At 37.3% G+C, this 22,614-nt stretch overlaps 2 protein-coding genes across 3 annotated transcripts in view; one reads left to right on the top strand and one right to left on the bottom strand.

Annotated features, from left to right (window-relative positions):
* Window positions 1-22,614, bottom strand: part of LOC107683822 (MAP/microtubule affinity-regulating kinase 4-like) — a 62,307-nt gene that overhangs the window by 34,703 nt on the left and 4,990 nt on the right. The window contains exons 1-3 of one of the 2 annotated variants that reach the window (XM_016479867.1): window positions 13,115-14,035; window positions 2,458-2,655; window positions 2,071-2,124 (exon numbers count right to left, since the gene is read on the bottom strand). In XM_016479867.1, the coding sequence (XP_016335353.1) occupies window positions 2,071-2,124; window positions 2,458-2,655; window positions 13,115-13,165 (303 nt within the window). In that variant the 5' untranslated portion in view covers window positions 13,166-14,035. Of the gene's footprint in view, window positions 1-2,070; window positions 2,125-2,457; window positions 2,656-13,114; window positions 14,036-22,614 lie in introns of those variants that run through there. The other variant, XM_016479866.1, reaches the window with a different exon arrangement.
* On the top strand, window positions 19,098-21,383 carry LOC107683826 (insulin-like growth factor-binding protein complex acid labile subunit). The gene has a single exon (XM_016479870.1). The coding sequence runs from the start codon at window positions 19,217-19,219 to the stop codon at window positions 21,254-21,256; it is 2,040 nt and encodes a 679-aa protein (XP_016335356.1). The 5' UTR covers window positions 19,098-19,216; the 3' UTR covers window positions 21,257-21,383.

Below are 22,614 nucleotides of genomic sequence, written 5' to 3'. Positions count from 1 at the left end.
GACACTACTGTTCAAAAGTAAGATTTTGCTCTTTTTTTTTTATAAATAAATTAATGCTTTTATTCAACGAGGACACATTAAATTGATCAAAAGTGACAGCACAGACATTTATAAGGTTCGCTGTGCAAATAAATGCTATTCTTTTGAACTTCTATCCATCATAGAATCCTGTAAAAATATGTTTGAAGGTTTACAGAAAAATATTAGGCAGCACAACTGTTTTCAGCATTGGTGATAATAAGTAATGCTTCTTCTTAAGCAGCAAATCAGCATATTAGAATCATTTCTGAAGGATCGTGTGACACTGAAGAATGAAGTAATTCTAGCTTTGCCATCACAGGAATAAATGACATTTTAAAATATATTAAAATAGAAAAGTTATTTTAAACTGTAATAATATTTCACAATATTACTGTATTTTCGATCAAATAAATGCAACCTTGGTGACTGTAAGATACTTCATCCACATCTGTCATTGTTAATCATGGGAATTTGTAGGCCAGATGAAAACTGCAGTCGACAGTTAGGCTAAACAACGGTTGGGAATGATACTATTTGCATGTGAGTGAGGGAGAGAACAAACAAAGTAAGAGAAAGAGGTACAAAAATATTGTACTGGGAAAGGTCATCTGGTGTGTTTTAATAATACTGACAGGAGAGGCTTGCATTTCTACTGCAGCGTCTAATACACCCCTGCAGAGACCACAAGCACCTTCAGCCTCACCTAGCACAATATACTACACTCCACAAAGCATCTGACCCATCATTTGCATTTGGTTTCGACCACATGACATCACCCACCTCTTTACACCAAGACACCGATAAACTGTTATCAACAAATATAACTCTTTCTATAAGTGTGCCATCACATCATCTAACTAAAACCTGCGGTTACATACTTATTTAGCTTCATAATGCATTACACTTGGATATCCTGGAAGAACTTTTAGAGCTAAAAATAATTTTTAGCTTTGAAATGCTGTGTTAGCAACAACAAAACCTCTGAATGAAGCAGCACACCAAACTTCTCACATTAGAGGTGTGATTATCGCACAGAAAGACTATATTCCCCAGTCATCTTACTGTATGTACAACAGCTAGGAATATTTAGCACTTCATAAATGACACTTCATTTTACTTTGCACCTAAGATTAATAAGATTCAATTCATGCAATATACCTCAGACAACACTAAACATGAAATCAAATAAGAGATGAGGTTCTAAGCATATTTCCCCAATCATAATACTTTTTTTCCCATTTTTCTACAGTTTTTCAACATTTTAGCTTGGTAAGTGCACTTTAAAAACACAAACTGATGTGGCTATAACTCTTATCATTAGCTAAGCTATATATATATATATATATATATATATATATACAGTGGGTACGGAAAGTATTCAGACCCCCTTCAATTTTTCCCTCTTTGTTATATTGCAGCCATTTGCTAAAATCATTTAAGTTAATTTTTTTTCCTCATTAATGTACACACAGCATCCCATATTGACAGATAACAAAGAGTGAAAAATTTAAGGGGGTCTGAATACTTTCCGTACCCACTGTATATATATATATATATACATAGCCAAACAAGCTAAAAACAAAAAGTGCAATGTATGAAAACGTGCCTATAATACAACAACAACTACGTCATAGTTTCCGCATTTTCAACAGCTTTCTCTTATTCAAATTGCTTATGTAATCTTTCCTGCCATTTTCCAGGGAATTAATATATTTAGCTGAGAACGAAGCCAAGGACAAAAACTGCTCACTGTTTTATTTACCAGATTTCACACAGATAAAGTGCTCAGACAGCTCCAGATATATTACAACAGCATCAGACCACAGTCCATCTAAAAGCACAATGGTAGCAAATCAAAACCACTGGGTCAAAGTTCACATTTTCACTGACTGCTTCTTAACAGTGTCTAATCAATTACTATTTGACCAAAACAAGCTCCTCAATATGACCTTATATCTCGGGCACTGAGTTCAGATAGACATTAGCACGCAAAGACATAATTAGGATCACAAGCTTACAAGAGTGAAGCGGTTATGACCTAGTTCCTACCTTCTGTAAGCTTGTAGGGTTGAGTTGGGTTTTGTCAATGATTTTTATAGCAACCTGAAAAGACACAAAGTTAAAAAATCATCAAAATGTAGCTGAAACATTGACTTGACATCTAAATTGCATATAAAAGAAGCAATCACCTGGAAAATTATGCTAACTGTGCACACCTCAGTAGGTTGATGACATAATTGCTTTCGGTCAAAGATGTGAAAAAGCTTAGATGTCATCTGACATCTGACCTAAAAACTATGGCACGAGAGTGCCATAATGTGCAAAGCCATACTGTGACTAAGAACTTGACTGAGAAAGTTTACCTAAGTGGCAATTAGAACAGCCTTGTCAATCTTTAATTATTTAATTTTCTAACATAATATAGTCATCTCTTACCTCCCTGCCGGTCAATATATGGCGTGCCAACTTCACTTTGGCAAAATTGCCCTTGCCGATGGTCTTGAGCAGCCGGTAGTTGCCGATGTGAGGCTGTTCGTCCGAGCAGGAGGCGATGGAATTCCGGCAACGGGCTCCGAGTGAGCGACTCGACCATCCCGAGCCCTTCTCTGAATGACTGGCTGAGAGGGAGGCATGCTGCGGGTTAAAGCAAAAATATGCATTGTTAAAACATAATTAAATCAAAACATTACCAAGATTTGTTTTCTTAGATTTTATACATATTTATAATTGACACATTCAGACATAGTGTAGAATATTCAGCACATTAATTCATAATCTAGCAAAATTCAATTCAGGTTCATAATGTGTATTTAAAAGCTTAGCTTTTTTTTGTCAATATTTAGTCACCCTCACCCTCATGTCGTTCCCAACCTGTATGACTCACTTTTTATGGAATATATAAAATATATTTTGAAGGACTGTTTTTGTCCATACAACGAAAGTCAATGGGGACTACAACAACATTCATTGTAAGGTTAAAAAATGACTTTCATCGTAAGGAAAAACGAAAATAAATTTTTCTAAATATCTTTTGTGTGTGTGTGTGTTCCACAAAAGAAAATGTCACTCAGGTTTGGAATGACATGAGGGTGCGTAAATGATTGTGATGCATACAAGTAACATTGCTGTTAGTTAACTAAAACTACTAAAAATCATTTTCATTAATTGAAATAAAGCTGAAATAAAATAAAGCATAATATAATATAAGATGAAAACCTTATAAAACTTTGTGATTTCTCCAAGGAAAGCTAATCTCTGCTTTGCTATACATTGCTGACATGTTCCATGTCTGGCTGTTCCAAGATCTTAAATCTAATCTATTCAGGAATGCATTGCGACACTAAACGCCACTCACACCTTGGCATGACGCATGTGGCATTCTTAGTTGGATGCTAACTGTATCATTCCGTGTGAATACTGAACCCCATATAATCGTCAATCAAATGCAGAATGGGTCTTAATACAACATTTCACCAAAACATAGTGATTCATTGCTTGTACATGTTATATCTATAAGGATATATTATATAGAGTATATCAATGTGAGGATCTTTATTTTCTATATTGACATGATGACTCACAAATTTTAAATGAAAGAGGATGGGAGCATATTTCTTCACACCAATAAGCCCATTTTAATTTCTCCACATCCCCATACCCAATATTCCCAACAGTTTTGACCATTTCCTGCTGACATAGACCTCATCGCCTCTCACCCACCCATCTTCCTCCACCACCGCCCACTGCCCCACCCTGTCCAAACCACAAACATTGATTGTTCCACGGCTGCTCTCTGTCTGATTGCCCTTGCAGTTTATATAAGAAAGGTGGGAGCTGGGGTATGGGGGTTTAAGCAATATGCCACTGAAATAGATGGTTTAGATGGCGGAAGAAAGCTCCAGGACATAATGACCACAAAACAATAAAAGATGATGCATTCAGATATTCAGTTTCCTCCCACTTAGTACATGCAGTTTAAAAGTTCAATTTCTGTCTGAATAAAGCAATATATGTTTTTAATGTCATGTAAATAAATTATTACAAGCACAAATCCCAGAATGAGACAACAGACCACCTATCTGGGTGGTGTCCTGCTCAGGGTAGGATAGAAGCACATGTGAAGGGGGTAGAGATGGGTCAGGGTCAGTCCATCCAGCCACACAAATCCTGCTATTGCATATTATGACTTACTCCCAAATCCATTTACAGGAATCTATGTCCTGTCCTGTCCTGTCCTGTGAAGCTTTGCATTTGGCACTGCTGCTGCACCAGTTTCCTCTGTGCTGATTTCTTTCACAGCATTTCCTTGAAATGAATGCACGACAATGAGCTTGGGTCGTTCACAATATCACCATGCTATACTGTGCTGATGTGAGATAAAAGTGTGGGAAACAGGTGTACGCCCGAACCAGGTGTGAAGAGCCCTGCCAAAACTCAAACTTGCATGGTTTCCTGTCTTGAATAGATGTTGTGCCATCTCCTCGTAACGGTTCTCTGGTGTGGCTTCCAGAGTAAATGCTTGCAGCCAAGCTACAGCCTTCTTAAACAGGTTCAGTGTAAAAGGATTTATTGGTTTGGGCACTCTTTATAGGCTTATAATCACTCATATGGAAATAAAACAAACAATATATTGACTCCTAAAGCTACTTTGTGTAATGTCTATTCCACAATGTACTTCTCAGCCACAATAATAATAAGCTGCAAGCAAAAACAAACATACAAAGTGATCAGTGTAGTCTAATTCACAGCAAATGATTCTTCTGTAGCGGTTCTTTTTAGTGGATCAAAACCATACAATGTGACTAGTGTAGCCCGGTTCCCAAAACTAATGACTCCAATTAACCAGATCTTTTAACAAATAGTTCAAAAAGACTGTTTGAATCACATTGCCCTGCACTGCCGACATTATAACTGAATTATATCCAATTGAATCGGAATCAAATCAAGAGCTTATGAATCTGAATCAAAATGAATCCAAAAATCTGTATCAATACCCAGTTGTGGCAAACAAATGTGATTAATTAGCCTAGTTAGAATATCATGCAATTAATTCAATTATATTTTAACTGAATGACAGTCCTACTTTGACAGACTAGTTCTAACATGTATAATTCACAGTGTGAGTTAACTGAATCAAGAGCTTGTGAATTACATTGAATCTGTAAATCTGTATCAATAATAACCTGTACTGGCAATTAACTGTGATTAAAGGTACAGTAGGAGATCTTGGAAAATGCAGGTCTTGACAAACCTTCAGATTTAGACAATAATACTCGACCATAAATGGACAAATCTCTCTGTAACCAAGAATCATACTTTCTTTTTGTACTGTTGAGAATCGGATTAAAATTAAGAGAAGGGCGGTAAGATTCACCTTTGCAGAGTTTTACACCAAGATATGTTACTACCTCTTTAACAGGGATTCCATCAATTTCTTTAAAGTTCACACTTTTAAGTGGAAATCTCACATTTGCTAATATTAAGCTTGAGACCAGACACCACATTAGAGAAATTAATTATGGTACTGTGACGAGTGGGGCGGGGCCGAGAGCCGTGGGAGCGGAGCGAGGCCGGTGGAGTTTAATGATAATGAGCGACACCTGCGCCACTCACCGGTCTCCGCTGCTTCATACTGCCCGAGCACCTCAGCACCGCGATCCCCCTCAGCAGCGAGGGCTCTTCTGACAGCGTGTCCCTCCTTCCTCCCGTGTATCGGCACCAATGTAACACAGTTTGTAGAACGGGAAGAAGGAGGCGGGAACTGGCGAACATTTAAACCATTTAATAACAAAATAAACAAACCCAATAGTAAAGCGGCAGCCCCTCAAGGACGACTGCCGTGCACAAAACACAAATAAAGTCCAGGCCTGGTCCTCTCTCGTCTTCCACTGTCGTCGCTCCTCCTTTTATCTTTCCGGAGCTCCTCCGTGGGACTCGAGACCGGTGAGTGGCGCAGTTTCATTAGCATTAAACTCCCCCAGCCTCGCTCCGCTCCCACGGCTCTCGGCCCTGCCACACTCGTCACAGGTACTAATTGCTTTGTTGACCTCTGTAGCATTTTTTTTTAAATAGTGTTGTGTCGGCAGCCAGCTGACAAATTTTTAATTCATTCCTAAAAATGCTGATACCTTGAAAAAAATTAATATTTACAAAGCGAGAAAGAATCTGTGTGACGAGGTCTGAAATGTCACAATTTCTAAGTGTTAAAGGGGTCATATGATGCGATTTCAATTTTTCCTTTCTCTTTGGAGTGTTACAAGCTCTTGGTGCATAAAGAAGATCTGTAAAGTTGCAAACACTAAAGTCTCAAAACCAAAGAGATATTCTTTATAAAAGTTAAGAGTTAACCACGCCTACCTAAAACGGCTCGTACAACACGCCCCCACATACCTACGTCACAATCTGGGAAGATTTGCATAACGCCGCCCAAATGTTCACGCAAAGAAAGAAGGCGTAACTTTTATTCTGGCTGTAGTATTGTTGACGCTGCAGCCATGTCCTGAAGACGCTGTGTGTTTCGTTGTGAAAGTGAAACTACTTTGTTTGGTCTTCCAAAAGAGGACGATATCCGCTTCGTCATGCCTAGAGCTGATCTGTGCTGGTCACTGAGGGAATACATCAACTTTCACCCCTGCCGCCTCAGAGACCAGCCCGCCTCAGCTCACTCTATTGTTTGTCATTTCTCCGATCACAAATGCAGACAGAGTTTTATGTTTACGCGACGCGATGCAATGCAACGCAACGCAACCCGTAAAAAGACAGTATAATCATTATAATCAGTAATTATGTCCCCACTGGATGAAACAAATGCCTCGTTTGTAATGGGTTTTAATGTTTATGTCTCGTCGCTCCGGCCAGGACACGGCATCAACAGTATGGTGAGGGGCGTAACATTTCTGTCTCACGCTTGAGGAATTCGGCCAATCACAACGCATTGGATAGCTGGCCAATCACAGCACACCTCGCTTTTTCAGACCGATGAGCTTTGTAAAAATCGACGCGTTTCAGAAAGGCGGGGCATAGAGGAGAAACAATAATGTACAGTATGTGGAAAATAATGTGTTTTTTTTTACTTTAAACCGCATAAACACATTTCATTACACCAAATACACAAAATAATGTTATTTTTAGCAGCATCATATGACCCCTTTAAAATGAACTGCATCCTAGTCTTAAATTTATCATTTGCTTTACTTCATTCAAATGAATATGACTTTTCTAAAAGGAAAATATTTATTATTGATCTGTTTTTGCTATTAGGAACATTTTATATTCATCAAACTAAATGGAGTAAATTAAAACCCAATTTTGCTCATTTGCAAACAGCCTTTAAAGCTTAGTTAGAATCTATAAAGTCTTTAAAAAAATCATAAAGCCCAAAGAACTGTCTCTGCTAAATGAATTTAAAATATGCTTGTGATGCCCTTTTATTTTATTTATTTTTTCTCTAATTGTATTTAAAAAAAAATTTTGTTTGTTTTAAGTATTATTTTATTGTTTTTAATTTGATTACAATTGTCTCACTTTGTATTTACAAAATGTATAAATATGAGAAATATGTGAAGACCTTGCTGTTGAATTTTGTAATTTTGAAAGTTCAATAAAAAAAAAAAGATCTTGGAAAATGCTAACTTTAGCCTGATAGCACTGAAAGCGAACGCCCCACCCTCCCTGCAAATCGCCGTCCAAAGCCATGCCCCCTGAACGCATACACACTCACAGATCAGACGATCAGAGACAACATTACTACAATACATCATGTGTCATTTACCGGTGAGAAAACTTTATACAGTTAGTAAAAGTACTACAATACCAGGAAGGAAGATCGGGTTGTTTATGTTTGTCTGCCATTCTCGCTCTGCACAGCGTACATGATCGTGCTGATGACGTATCCTGTCTGCGCGAACAGGGTGCGCAGAGGTATGCTAATACATACGTTGACAGGCAGGTAGGAAAGTCAATAAAAACGCTCGGAACAAGTGTTTTGATTGGACGATCATTTCTTGGTCCTATGCCTTCCACAGAATATATAAATACAGATAAATACATTTAGACCACTTAACTTAATGATTGCTATGGGGATGTGAAGAGACTTTCAACCAGCATAACAAAAAATGTTTCTGAAGACAATCACCTATTGCACATTTAATTATTCAGCATATCGGAATATCAGTCAGTTAATCTGATTTTACATTTTAAACTGAATTTGACATTAATTTTAACTTTGATAATTCATATACATAGTGAGGTAATCGAATCAAGAGCTTGCGAATCAGAATCAAAATGAATCTGGAAATGTGTATGAGTACCCAGCCCTTGCAAATAACTGTAATTAATTATTCATATCATGCGATTTATCCAATAACATTTTCAAATGAACGACAGCCCTACTTTGACAGATTAATTTAAACATGAATAATTCACACAGTTATTGTGAGAGTGTGAGAAATGAACATGCAATCTTCCTCTGTTAAACAGATGACCCAAATCTAAGTCACTGCTGTAATACTGGCTCATGCTTTGTGACTGAAATGCCATTACCTCTCTGCTACTTGGTACCCTTTAGTAACTGTCTCTGTCATAAGCGAAGCCATCTGAATAACTAATGGTGCAGCAGTCACAGACAGGCAGCAATCCTCATGATTACAGAGCAAAAGTCTCACCTTGGCATCAGATGAGAGGGCCAAACAAAAAAGCCCCAGCTGAGGCCCATCTGCTAAACGTACTCCGCAACCCCCCTCCCCACCAACTAGTAACATAACCCCCTCATGCGCACACACATTAGCCAAATGCACAAGGAGACAACATCAATATCAGTTGTCAAGAGCAACAATCGGTGTGGTAACGAAACAGGGGGTGGTGCAATACTTCCACAATGACAAGAACAAAAACATGCTGATTGTGCGATAGATGCTCATGGTCTAAACACACCCTTTTGATTCAAAAAACATGCTCAGAGTTAAAGGTTAGACTAGATAAACATGTTTACTTGTAGTGACCAGCCAAACCGAAAGATAATTTCCTTGTGCTGGATAACAAAATGTGTGAATTTACGCTGACTCATAGACAGCACCTAACATCACTGATGTTGCCACAATAACATCACCACAACAAACTAGTACCGCTATGAAGAAGGCATGCCATAGGTTTTCTCTTTATAAAAGACACCCCTTCGACTTCATTGCTTTCCTCACATACAACAGACACAATAACCTCTTTTATTCAGAACGTGAGTGTCTAGGCCTAGGTTTCACTAGTTCCTCAGAAACAAGCCACCAGGCTTGTGGTCCCCCTGCCTATCTGACCTCCACATTGGATCAGCTTTCCTGCTTTACTGAGGAACAATAAAAAAACAATCCTCTTAGTGAATTTCTTTTGGCTGAAAGTGGAGGCATAATGTCCAGTCACAACTATCGTTTAGGCTGAGGGTGATACTGTGTTTCTCTTGAAGGAAATCATTTTAAAAACACTATTTGTTGCTGCTGTGCCTCTAGACTTATAAGCATGTGAAACGACACGGTGCTCACATGCAAGCTGCCAATTTGATATTGGGTGCAATAGCTTGTGTTGCCACGTCTTCAATAGATGCTTGCTTGCAAATTCTGCATTAAATTTTGACAGGTTAAGAAAACAATCAAAATGTTACGATCGGACTAAACAATGCGACCTTGTTGAAAACGCCTGCCGCTCTCTCCAAACGCTGGGATCCTTCAGAAGGAAACACCGAGCTGTAGGTGCTACACACAGCCAAGGACGGCAGACTTTTTATACATCTTAAGGTGCAGTTTACTAAAGTTAAGATCTACAAACACTAATAATTTATTAACATTGTTAAATGTAATATTCAGCAAATTTCAAAATGAATAAACATTCATATTGTACATAATAAAGCTGTGATGCAAATTCACTTTTAGCATTTTAAACAATTGATTTGAGTTTTTATTGCTTTATTTTAAATTGCAAAAAAGTGCAATGTAGTACAACTCTATTCCCTTTATTGGCTCATTTGAATCAGCTGGATCTTCTTATTACTAGCTCTTACGTATAGAAGAATAATTCTATACATGCTTTTTCCTCATTACCTCACTGTAGAGGGTCAAATTTCTAAACACAGATAGATGTTATATATTTATATTGTAACTGGCATGTAAAAACATGTAAAAGATCAGCAATGAGGAAGTACAGGAGGAAGTCAAATGCATGGACACTTACAGACTTACCAATCAATTTCCTCTTTTAATGTTTCAACACTTCAGCATAAGCTAAATGCCCACAGCAGCCAACACATACATATTTATCATTCCACCCCAGAGATTTTTAGCTGATTTAGACATCATTCAAAGTGTCTGCTCTGCTGTAAATGTTGCAAGCTTCAATACATAATTAAAATAATACATAACCTCCCAGATTGGTAGATGCATTTTCTATTGTGTTTGCTTTGTGTTCTATCTCATTCCTTCTCATCATTCTAGAAGCTCTCGGAGTGCCTCTATGTGACATGCCTTGTTGCTGTGTCTGTGCTTGCAGACATGCTGGATAACTTAAGCACAAACTATGCAGACTTTTCATCATCTTCTTTCATTCACATAGCCAACCACTCCTTTTTCTTTATGTATTCTTCTTTATTTTTCAATCTATGACGTTCACCACTAAGTCACTGAGTTTAGGAATCCCTTTGTGGGTCAATAGTTTTTGCATAACGCATAATCCGATTTCCAATTACAGTAGCAATAAATACAAGCAATCAACTTTCTTCCAAGCAATCGAATTATGGCATATGATGTAACAATGTGGAAAGCAGATGTCTTTTACATCTCCTTATGAACTATTCAAGACTTAAACCAAGTAAACTGACACCTGACATTCCACTTACATAATAAAGAGCTTTGGTAACAGTAAGTACACCGACCACAAGTTATGTGACGGTTTTAAGTGGAAACAGAGACAGCACTTCTGAACTGTTAATTACATAATGTGTGAAACCCATATTTGCAACAGTCTACTAAAAACTATCTTGCTACAATCTTGCCACCTTTTCTAAAATTTTTCAGCTTCATATCTTGCATATCTTAAAGCACAAAACAGTGCCTGCGGACCAAAGTTGGCTCCTGATGACCTTTGATTTTTACTTTTGGCCCACGGCCCTCAATCAAGTTTCATTCTTGGCCCTTTGTAGTAAAAAGTTTGGTCATTTCTGTCTTAAAGGGACAGCTGAACCAAAAAAACAAAAATTCTGCCATCACTAACTCACTTCCAAAACTATTTGCTTTTCTATCTACGTTCATCATATAAAGCAATAACATGAATAAGGAAGAATACTATATAGTAATTTTGACTACTTATATGGCTCTTTTTGGTAAGATTTAAAGTTTAAATCCTTAGTCCACATCCATTGGTTTTGAATGGAAAATAACAATCAGTACAGAAAGTCATACGGGTTTGGAAATCCATGAGGGTGAGTAGATGATGACAAAAGTTTTGAGTGATTCCTTTAATGCTACTATTTAATATTAATAAATCTTGAGGTAATCATTAACATGAATAGGCCTTTAATAAGATACACAGACATACAAATTGCAAAATGCAAGTAATGAAAGCCCAATATCAATTTTATTAACTGTGTGTGCAAAAATAAGGCCAAGCCTTTGATACCTTGAGAAGCAAACATGTTTTTGTATTGTTTTGATATACTCTACACTGTTTTAAAAATGTTACAACAAGCTGTCTGGCATCTGTTTACTTACACATGTGTACATCATTAACAATGGCAACTTTTTATGTTTTTAATTAATATACAACAAAACGGATACATAAATATGCCACTGAATACTACAAAAATGCAGTAAGTCTAACTGCAGTTTGGCATACACACAATGATGTAACCAAATATCTCAGACTGGGGGAGGTCAATAGTAAAAAGTCATTAAATGCCTATATTGATCAACCACTAATCTCAATTATTAATGCTTATGGTCCTGTCTATGAATACAAGGCATAGCTTGGCCTTAAAAACTGAATTCACATACTGAATTCAAATACTAACCATGAAAAGAAGTGGGTTAACTTCACATCACATAGGCCTGAGGTGTACAAAAACATTTTGCACAACATGCATAACAAAGACTACAAATGACTGCAAACCAATAATCCACAAATGAAATGCTATAGATAGTCTTTAAAATAGTTTTTTACTCCATGAGCTAAACGACAACAAAGACAGCCATAGAAACTTACTCTCAAATGTCATTTGTGACAGTGTTTTCAGGGAGGGGCAAGATGCTGTTCATTTTAAAATTCATGTTCTAGTCAATGTAACCTTTTAGTTCGTGAATTAATTGAGACATATTTTTTGATAGCAGTCCCAAATGCTACTGACAACTTCAGAGCCATAAAACTCCAACCCCACTTCTCGCTCATGGCAGTGCTTGTTCTGACTGAGCTATTAACGAATCGTTATTTAGACGCGATTCTTTTCAAAGAATCGCAAAATCGATTCGACTGACTCTTTGAAGAATTCGACTGAATCGGTTTTTGAGTTATGTCCGATTCATAGTGAACTGAGAAGCGACTGAACTGATAAGAGCTTTGGGATTGAATCAATTAATTGACCAATGGTCAATAGATACTTTAATAGCTGATAAAAGAAATGTTACAAATGGAAATACCACATACTTTGAGTATGTCTGACTGCAAGTTTTTTTTTAGTTTTTTTTTTAGCCAATCTATTTGTTTTACGTCAATACAAATTACAGGCCTATTAAGCTTTTTTTAATGAGCAGAATAGTGGCTGCAACAAACTGAACTAGAACAAGTGAAATTATCATACTTAATTTTTTTTTTTTAAATAATTAAAAAACCTTAATAAACAAAAATACGTGACAGAAACTGTAAACATAGAAAATGTAATGTCATCCCAGGATGTCTTAACGTTAATGGTGACGTAAAGGAGTCGCTGAATCTTTAATTTTGAACCATTCCTTTGAAACGAAGCGTTTCGAAAGAACCGATTCGCGAGTCTTATTCGCATCACTTCTTTTGACGACAAACGTCGAAATCAACTAAATTAAATGACGTAAGAACTCTTTTCACTTACGTGGTCTGCATTCCTGTCGTTCCCCGGCTGCAGAGCGGCGCGTGAGGACATCGTCTCCGGAGCTTCAGCCGTCAGCAGCCCTGGGTTTATTTCAGCAATCCGTGGACAGTCGCTAGTTGAATCGGCACAGAGAAAGAGAAACAGTCAGCAGCCGAGCCAGTATCGCGAGGCTATCGCTGCCCTCTCAGACCACCAGTACAGCGTTTCCCTTAAACAATCCTCATTTTTGGTTAAGTTTGCTGGATGGTTGGCGCAATACTGGTGGGATGAGAACAAAGATAAAAAGGCTATATGATGCTCATGTCTGTGGGAGTTTGGCTAGCCGGAACAATAGATCATTTTGTCCTTAGCTAGACGGAAACGTCTCGCTCAACTGTCTTCATACTATGTCCATATACAGCGTCTGGTTTGCAGAAATGTATGTTGAATCCCCAAGGATCAGCAGTCAACGATTGTATATCACGAGACAGACAGAAAGAAAACAAAAGCAGAACAGAAGAAGAAAAAAAATGAGCTACCGCAGCATCAAACAGAGGAAAACAGACTCATTTTTTTCAATGAGTCTAGGTTGTCCAGAGAAAATAAACCACTCCCACGGACGCAGTGTCCCCTTCAAAGAGTCATCTGTGTACATTTCCAGGAAAACAATATATGAATAAATAAACAACAGCGGGCACGATACGAAATCCAAACTATTAAGCGTATCTCGAGCGCACTCCCGTCCCAACAAAGGCCAGTGAACAATATCCTTCTCGAGGAGGCAGGGTATGTCAATGCTCCCAAACATAAAAACCGTACAGTGGCTGTAAAATGTTCATCACCAGCAGCGTGTGACACTGGCATCAAGGAAGGACGTCAGGAGAAAGAATAGGCTGGGCAGGGCTGCGGCGGACGCTCACACACACACACCCTTCCCCCATGGTCCTAAACACACCGACTCTTCATTCATGTAGCGAGACCCATCGCCAGACATACAGGGATGCCAAAATAAATGTCTACCACTCCTCCAGCTGGTCACTGTACGCTAGTACAACCTGGTCCTTGGAACGTGAATCGAAATGCATCTGCATATCGTATTTTGTCTATGAACGATGACATATGTGACCCAGGACCACAAAACCAGTCATAAAGGTTTTTTTTTTTTTAAATAGAGATTTATACATCTGAAAGTTGAATAAATTATAACAACAATATTTGGCTGAGATACAACTATTTGAAAATCTGGAATCTGAGGGTGCAAAAAAGAATTAAATAACAAATTTTTATTGAGAAAATTGCCTTTAAAGTTGTCCAAATGGAGTTCTTAGCAATGCATATTACTAATCAAAAATTAAGTTTTGATTTATTTATGGTAGGAAATTTACAAAATATCTTCATGGAACATGATCTTTACTTAATATCCTAATGATTTTTGACATAAAAGAAAAATCGATTTTGACCCATACAATGTATTGTTGGCTATTGCTACAAATATACCCGTGTTACTTATGACTGGTTTTGTGGTCCAGGGTCACATATATTCTGCATTGCTAAATTAAGAAGACTTATGGAGATACAAACAGTACTATAAAGAAATTTAATTAACCACAAATATTATTAATAATATAATATAATACCATTCAAATGTTTGGGCCAGTAAGACTTTTGAAAGCAATTAATACTTTTATTTAGCATGGTCATATTAAATTGGTTAAAAAGTGACATTTTAATGTTACAGATTTATATTTCAAATAAATGCTGTTCTTTTTAATATTCTGTTCATCAAACAATCTTAAAAAAATATTCCACAAAAACAAACTTTTCAGCCATTAAACATTGATAATAATAAGAAATATTTTTTGAACACCAAATCAGCATATTAGAATGTTTTCTGAAGGATCATGTGACACTAAAGACTGGAATAATGCCTGCTGAAAATTCAACTTGGCCATTTTAGGAATAAATTACATTTTAAAATATAAGAAAATATAAAACAAATTATTTTATTTTAGATATTATGTTTATAATATTTCTAGTCAAGTTTGGCTCAGTGGTTTTATGCTACTATTTTTTGTAAAGCTATGCATTTTAATCCTAATTATTATGAAAAAATTGCTGAATTAGAATTGCTTTAATATGGGTAGAAAAATATGCAATTATTTAATATAAAATAAATATATTTTCCATATAGACTAATATTTAAATAATTTGATTAATGGTTTAAAAATAGGGCTTTATGAAATATAGCTTTGTGAAAGGGGATCCCTCACAAATTTGGGGGTCCTTGCATGTTTGAGAATCCCCCCTTAAATAAATTTGAGACAAAAAAAACCAATGAGGATGTGTTTGATACTGATATGATAAACAGAGGAAAAAACACACAGACAAAAAAGGGAAAAACAAAACAAAGATAAACAAATATATTTGGCCTGTGACTGATTAAAGCAATAGCTCCCTTAGGCCATGAGACAATTTAATAATGTAAATCTCACAAAATTTAGTCATATAAGATTTAGTCATATTATGACAATTGATGTGTTGCACAAACTAATGCGTAACATAATTCGATAACAGATGGACTTTCTACAGTATACTAATCATATTGTTAAACCAGTAGTTAGATAGTGTCACGAATCCTGTCCGTGGCCTTCCGTCCGATTGCCACCAGAGGTTGCCCTTCTATTACATTGACTCTCCCATAACACAGACTGTTACGTGTCACCCCGGACTACATTTCCCATGTTCCATTTCATTGATTATACTCTCACCTGTAGCCAATCACACACACTATATAACACCCACTCAGATCTTTCTCACATCGCCCAGTATTGTTTAGCGTTTATCGCTCTCATAGTGATAGCTACATTACGGAGCCAGTCTAGTTTCTCCAGTCTTAATTCCCAGTCGTATCTAGTCTTGTTCATTGCCTGATTTCCCGTATTTAGATCCTAGCCTGTGTATCTCGATTCTGTGTGTTCTCTGTCTACCCTGGATTTTCGTAGCGCCCTGTTTGGATACTGTATGCTTCTCGCCTGGACTCTAGCCTGTTTTGGATTACCCCTTTGCTCTGCTATCTGGATAACGTTCGCCGATGTGTTGACCCACGCCTGTGTTAAGAATACTCTTTTGTCTAGCCCTGTTCAACCTTGTTTGCCAGTGTCGATCTTTGCCTGTTTTGACCACGTCTTTCTTCAAATAAAGCTTTGCAAATGGATCCGCATGTCTCACGACTCTGTCACTCCATAACAGACAGACAGACAGACAGACAGATAGGTAGATAGATAGCTTTGCTAATTTTATATCATATAGCTTTTAAGTAACATCTACTTTAAATGATTAATAAAGGTTAATATTGACTACACTTTACAAAAATTCTGCGTTAAAACAACCAAATTTGGGCTATTTTAACCCAGCTGGTTGGGTTAAATGTTTGACCCAACATGCTGGGTTGTTTTAATGAACTCAAATATTGACTGAAAATTATTATTGCTTGCTTAAAATGAACCAAAAATAGGTTGGAAATTAAAAATCAGACAAAGAATTACTAGAGGCAACAGACTCAGGCAGTTGACACTGATTTCATTCTCTGATGTCACGTCCATTTTCTCACACAGTCAAAAGCACCCTCAGTAAAACTGTACTAATAGGATATTGCCGAAACAGATAAAGGCTCCAGTGCATATTTGTGTTTGCGCTGTGGAAAGCATAAAAAGTATCTATTTACAAGTTTTTGTAGCATTGAGCAATGTAGCCAATCACAGTCATATCTGTTGACTTATTGAACATCTGTGATTGACCATTGTGTAAGTTAGTCAGAATTCACTCACCTCTAAATGACGGATTTTTTTCTTGCACTCTTGCAAATCCTCTCATTGTAACAAAGTGTAGACATGATGTAAATAAGAGCTTCATTGATTATAACGGAACATTGTGAGACTGCGATAAAGTGAAGTGAGTGACAGCTTTTTAGTGATTATATGGAAGCACTATTTTTTTGTTTGCCACAAAAAAAATGTTTTTATTAAAAGGTTTAATTTTAGTGCTGCTTACAGGACCAACGGCCACAGTTAATATGGATAGCTGAACATCATCAGACAAACAATACAATATAATAGTTTTGATGCATTTATTATAAAGACATTAAGCAACTATTATCATAGGCCTATGTTATTTAGATTTCTGACTGTTCTCTAGTTAATTTTACTTAACAACAGGCATAGCCTATGCCTATTTGAACTTGCAAAAAAACATCAACCCACAGTTTGAACAATCTTTAGGCTAGATTCAACATTGAGTCAGAATTCATGAACGTGCAGTGAACTGCTGTTAAAAACATTCAAGAACATTTTGCCTGATGTTTTCTATTTTACTAAACAACAAACACATGTAATCATAAAAGTCTTTTTGAAAACCAGCCTGCACAAACCTTAGAACTACCTTAATAAAACAACCTGCAGAGGTTAACTCATTACATATCTAGAAACAAGCAGTCCTTGCATGTCAAGACACCATCATCATCATCATCTATAACCCCATCTGCAATAACAGCATTCTAATAACACTAAAACACTGTAAATAACTACTTATTTGACCCACAAACTATGTCCCACCACACATTTTTGACTGGCTGAAGTACTGTCCCACTTTTCGAAACCATATTTCCTAAAGTGGGACACTAGGAAATTTTATTAAAATATAAAATATATAGTTTATACGTAGTATCAGAAGTATCAAAATGGTTTTGCTTAAAATTAATTTATACTCCTTAATATCAAGTTTGTCAAAACTCAATGTAACTGACTTTTGGGTGGTCTTTATACAAGGTGCTTCCTGTTTGATGACTGCTCCACCCTCATGATTTTGATCACATGACACCACAGCTTTGCTAACCCATAGTTTCACTGGCATTCACGTATTTATGGGGGAGCTACAAACACTACACCTTAGGTGTTCCACATTCGGCAGTGTCCCACTTCAGGGCAATTTATACCCTATCCCCAACCAAACCCCCACCCGTCCCTCAACAGCCCTGAATCCAGAACTTTCTGTTTTCTGGATAACTGATAAGCATCAACCAACTGCATCATGGCTGCATTGGACCGACTTGTGGGACTATGCTGGACATTAGCAAAACCATCTCCCGCAATATCTGGTGACTGTCCAGTTCTGACAATGTCAGTAATTTGCTTTTGAATGAGCTAAGAAAAGCCATCGTTCTTCTCAACTGCGCCATCTATTGGTTAATAAAGGGCAGTGGATTAATTTATTTCCCTATTTTGTCAGACTGTGAATAAAGAGCTTTCACATAATTTAAGGCAAGCATAAAAAACAGAGAAACTGACTAAAAAAGGACTACATCTGCTTGTAAACAGGACTCCACCACCCCCTGGATGCTGACTGCTTTATTTATTGAGGAAAAGCTTGTCGGTGAGCTGAGAATCTAGAGCACCACTGTTTTTACTGTATATGTATGCTATATCAATATTAATATATTTATGTATGTATGTATTTCATTTAAAACTTTGGCAGTAATTGTCATTCACAGTTTCCATTCACCTGTTTGTATTGTTTTGTTATCTAATGTGTTTGTTGAGTTCACCTAAGCTGTGGTGAGATTTAAATTGTGGTTAAGATCTTTTTTGTTTTTTCAAGAACGCATCGCATGTGACATCACAGATAGGGCCTTTTAAGCTCAGTTTTTCTGCTGACAGGTCATTTTTTTGTTATTCTATTGCGATACAGGACATTTGACTTTCACAAGCACTCCGTTTTGCAGGCTGGATCTTTGTGCAGGTAAGTCTGTCTACACACTTTAAGAGTCATTTCAAAGAGATATCAAAGTAGCTGATTCATAAATTGTTTGTATATAAACATATAGGCACATTATTTGATTGTTATATGCTACATGATTAATAATTTCTAATACTAATGAAAAATTAGCAAATTGGTGGCTGAGAATGGATTTACTGCAAAAAAAAAGCATGCTTTCATTCTGACTCGAAACTCAAAGTCAATTGTTTAAAATGAAAGTGAGAACATTTGAATATATACATATGCCCGGTTTCACATTGTGTCACAATCTAACTTCTAGGTTTCTAGATTCCTGCGGATCACATCATTAAAATGTTGTGGCTTTTGTCAATGGTTTTGGCTCTCATCACAGTGGTTGACGCCTGTCCGATACCCTGCAAATGTGAAGATCATGACATCATAATTTGTTCAGACCAGAGACTTCTGGAGCTCCCTCATCTGCCTCAGAGTACCAAGCAATTATATGCTACACATAATATGATTCAAGCTCTCCCAGATGAAGGTTTGGAAGGATTGTCGATTCTCGATCTCACCAAGAATGTCTTCAAATTGTCACTCAATACCAACTGGCAGAACATTAGCAATCTTACAAAGCTATTTCTGAGTGGAAATAGACTGAGCACATTAACACCAAGACCGTTTCAGGGGCTGTTGAACCTCAAAATATTAGATCTCAGTGACAACTACATTGAAACACTTCCTCAGAAGTTCCTTTATGGTCTGACCAAGCTTCAGATCCTTAATCTGAATATGAACAAGATATTAAGTTTATCCTATGGGGTCCTGGATGGAGCTCCTGTCCTTAAGGACCTCCAGCTCAGAAATAACATGATCGAGATGGTCGAGGTAGGTGTGTTTGAGAACTGCACACATCTAGATCAAATTTATCTGTCAATGAACAACCTAAAAAGTGTAGGTAATGGGAGATTTAAGGGTGCCATAGGGCTAAATCACCTCGATCTTAGTCGAAATGGAATAGTTGCCGTACCTACCGGTGTCCTTCAGGACACTCTGAACCTCACTAGCCTCTATCTTCAAAAAAATAACATAACTTCAATTCCTGAGGACATTTTCTCTGAGATTCCCACACTGAAGCATTTGGATTTGAGTCATAATGCTCTTGTTTCCATGTCCGACGGTTCTCTCAGAGGTCTCTCCCAGCTGGGCGCATTGGATCTGAGTTTCAATCAGTTGCGGATGCTAACGTCACATGTGTTTCAGGACTTGGGTAAGCTTGAGAGCCTTAATTTGTATCACAACGATCTGATGTTGCTTCCGAACGGCCTGTTCAATAACTTAAGCAGGGTAACAGAACTTCAGCTGGACAACAATAATATTTTTGTAATTCCACCGGACCTCTTTCACCCACTTTCAGCTTTGCACGATCTGCAACTGGACAACAATCACATTTCGGAGCTCCATTCACACACATTTATGAAGCTGAGGAAACTTAAGCATCTCGATCTTTGCAACAATGACCTTGTGAAGATTCCCACGCACCTCTTCAAAAGGACACGCCATCTGAGGGATCTTAACCTGGAGAACAATCATATCCGTTACATTCCAAAATTGTCCTTTAAACACTTAGTCAAGCTACAGACTCTGAAACTCAGCATCAACCACCTGTCAAGACCCTTTGCAGATCTACTGACAAGTCTTAGTCATTTACGGGAGTTATGGCTCAGTGAAAACCAGATAGAAACCATCCCTATTGGATTTTTCACAGGTCTTACAAAACTGAGGTTTCTGGATTTGTCCAACAATAAATTGCATTCCATCTCTTCCGATGCCTTCAAAGATCTGTCCGCATTGAAAGAGCTGGATCTGAGATTCAATGCTCTCGATAAACTTCCAGATGACATCTTCACATCTTTGATAAATCTCAAAAGGCTCCACCTGGAAAACAACCAGCTCACACACTTGCCCACCAAAGTGTTTTCCGCTCTATCCAGATTGGAAGAGCTCCATTTGGACAAAAACCAGATCCAGCACATTCATCCAACACAGTTTGAAGGCTTAGTGATGTTACGCGAACTTGATATTAAATTTAATCAACTGCGCTATATGGACAAAGGGACTCTGGTGCCTTTAGCAAATCTAACGCTTATCCATCTTAATGGGAATCCATGGGATTGCTCTTGTGTGTTCATTCTCTATCTAAGTCAGTGGTTTAACAATAATACTCGCTTAGTAAAAACTACACCCATGTGCTCTTCTGGTCAGCATCTTTCCTATCCAGCTCTTTTCCCATATTCGTTATCACAGCATTGTGCATATTCTGCATGTATCTCTTTTAACACAGAGAAATTAATGGTTCTCATTGCTTTCACTCTGGGTTTTCTTTTATTTTGAGATCTAGCTATCTGTGCTGTGCTAAACCCTGAGATCTGTGTGGTTAAAACACCACTTCTTGTGTGCAAATGATTTATGCTTTTGACCTCTGAAATGCATGCAACTGTTGGCATCAAAGGAGCAATATACATGATGATATTCCATAAAACACTGAAATATGATTTATCTGAGATTCAGTGTTTTCCATAAAATAAACTGCTATGCCAAATACTTACAGCCTCTTTACTTCTCAAGAGTGTGTGACAGGATTATGCATTTTAAAAAGGCCACATGCTGACGCTGCTAGAGGGAATTTCCACTTACTCATTTCAGAACCCAGAGAAGATTCACTTGCATTCACTCATCCGAGTGTTTCTAAGAATTTTATATAGGTCTCTAAACAAGGATGTATGACCGGATGCAAATGGTGGTTAATTTTCTGCAAAACTGGTTTGATCACATTTTCTGTGCGCTTCTTCATTTTATTGGCCTAGCTTGTTAATAATGACTAGAAACTGACAAAAAGGATATTAATTCAAATGTATAAATTAAGTTGATTAAGATTAACATTTTGACAAATGTTTTGGACATCAAGCATGTAAAATTTTAGCCCACCCTTTTCCAGAATTTAATCACTGTAATGTGTCAGGAATAGAGTTTTAAAAGTAATCATGCTACTTATGTAGAGGCTGGCTTTACTGGAAGATGAATAGTCTATTCAGGAAGAGTGGAAGAAGAGGAAATGCCTTGAAACATCTACATCTAAATTATATTTTACTAGTTTTTGTTGTCTCTACAGTTATAAATGCAGAAGATTTTCAATTAATGTGGAAACTAAGGCTGACGATACACAGGGCAACTTTTTAAGCAATTTTGCCAGGCAACTTTTTTGAGCAATGTTGCTTGGGCACTTTCCCACTGAGAATGGGTAACACATTTCTATCTGGATACTTTACATCGGTCGTGGGCCCTGTGTTTCACCTGGTTGTCCGTTGACGGCAACATTGCTCAAAGTTGCCCCGTGTATCATCAGCCTAAGAATAAAATAGAGTGGAATGATTAAAGGGGTCATATGATGCTTTTTTAAAGATCATTATTATTCAGAAGCGCCAGATTGTCATAGCAAAGTCAGAATTACCTCTTCTCCTAGGTTCACGAAACGGTCATCCATAAAATGCATTGCTGTTCTGTTGTAAGTAATCTTAAAGATTCCTAAATGCATCTACTTTCGGAACTCAAATAAAGTGCTTTTGCTTTCGCCTAGAAACACACAGCGTCTCACTGACATGGCTGCTTCAACACTAACTGCTGTTACTGAAACCAGGCCTTCTTTCTTGCGTGAACATTTGGGCGGCATTATGCAAATATTTCCACATAGT

The sequence above is a fragment of the Sinocyclocheilus anshuiensis genome, unplaced genomic scaffold (genome assembly GCF_001515605.1).
Source record: "Sinocyclocheilus anshuiensis isolate Anshui unplaced genomic scaffold, SAMN03320099.WGS_v1.1 scaffold2925, whole genome shotgun sequence".
In the NCBI taxonomy this organism is placed as follows: domain Eukaryota; kingdom Metazoa; phylum Chordata; class Actinopteri; order Cypriniformes; family Cyprinidae; genus Sinocyclocheilus; species Sinocyclocheilus anshuiensis.
The sequence above is the reverse complement of the archived record's forward strand: the minus strand, read 5'-3'. Positions and strand labels throughout refer to the sequence as shown.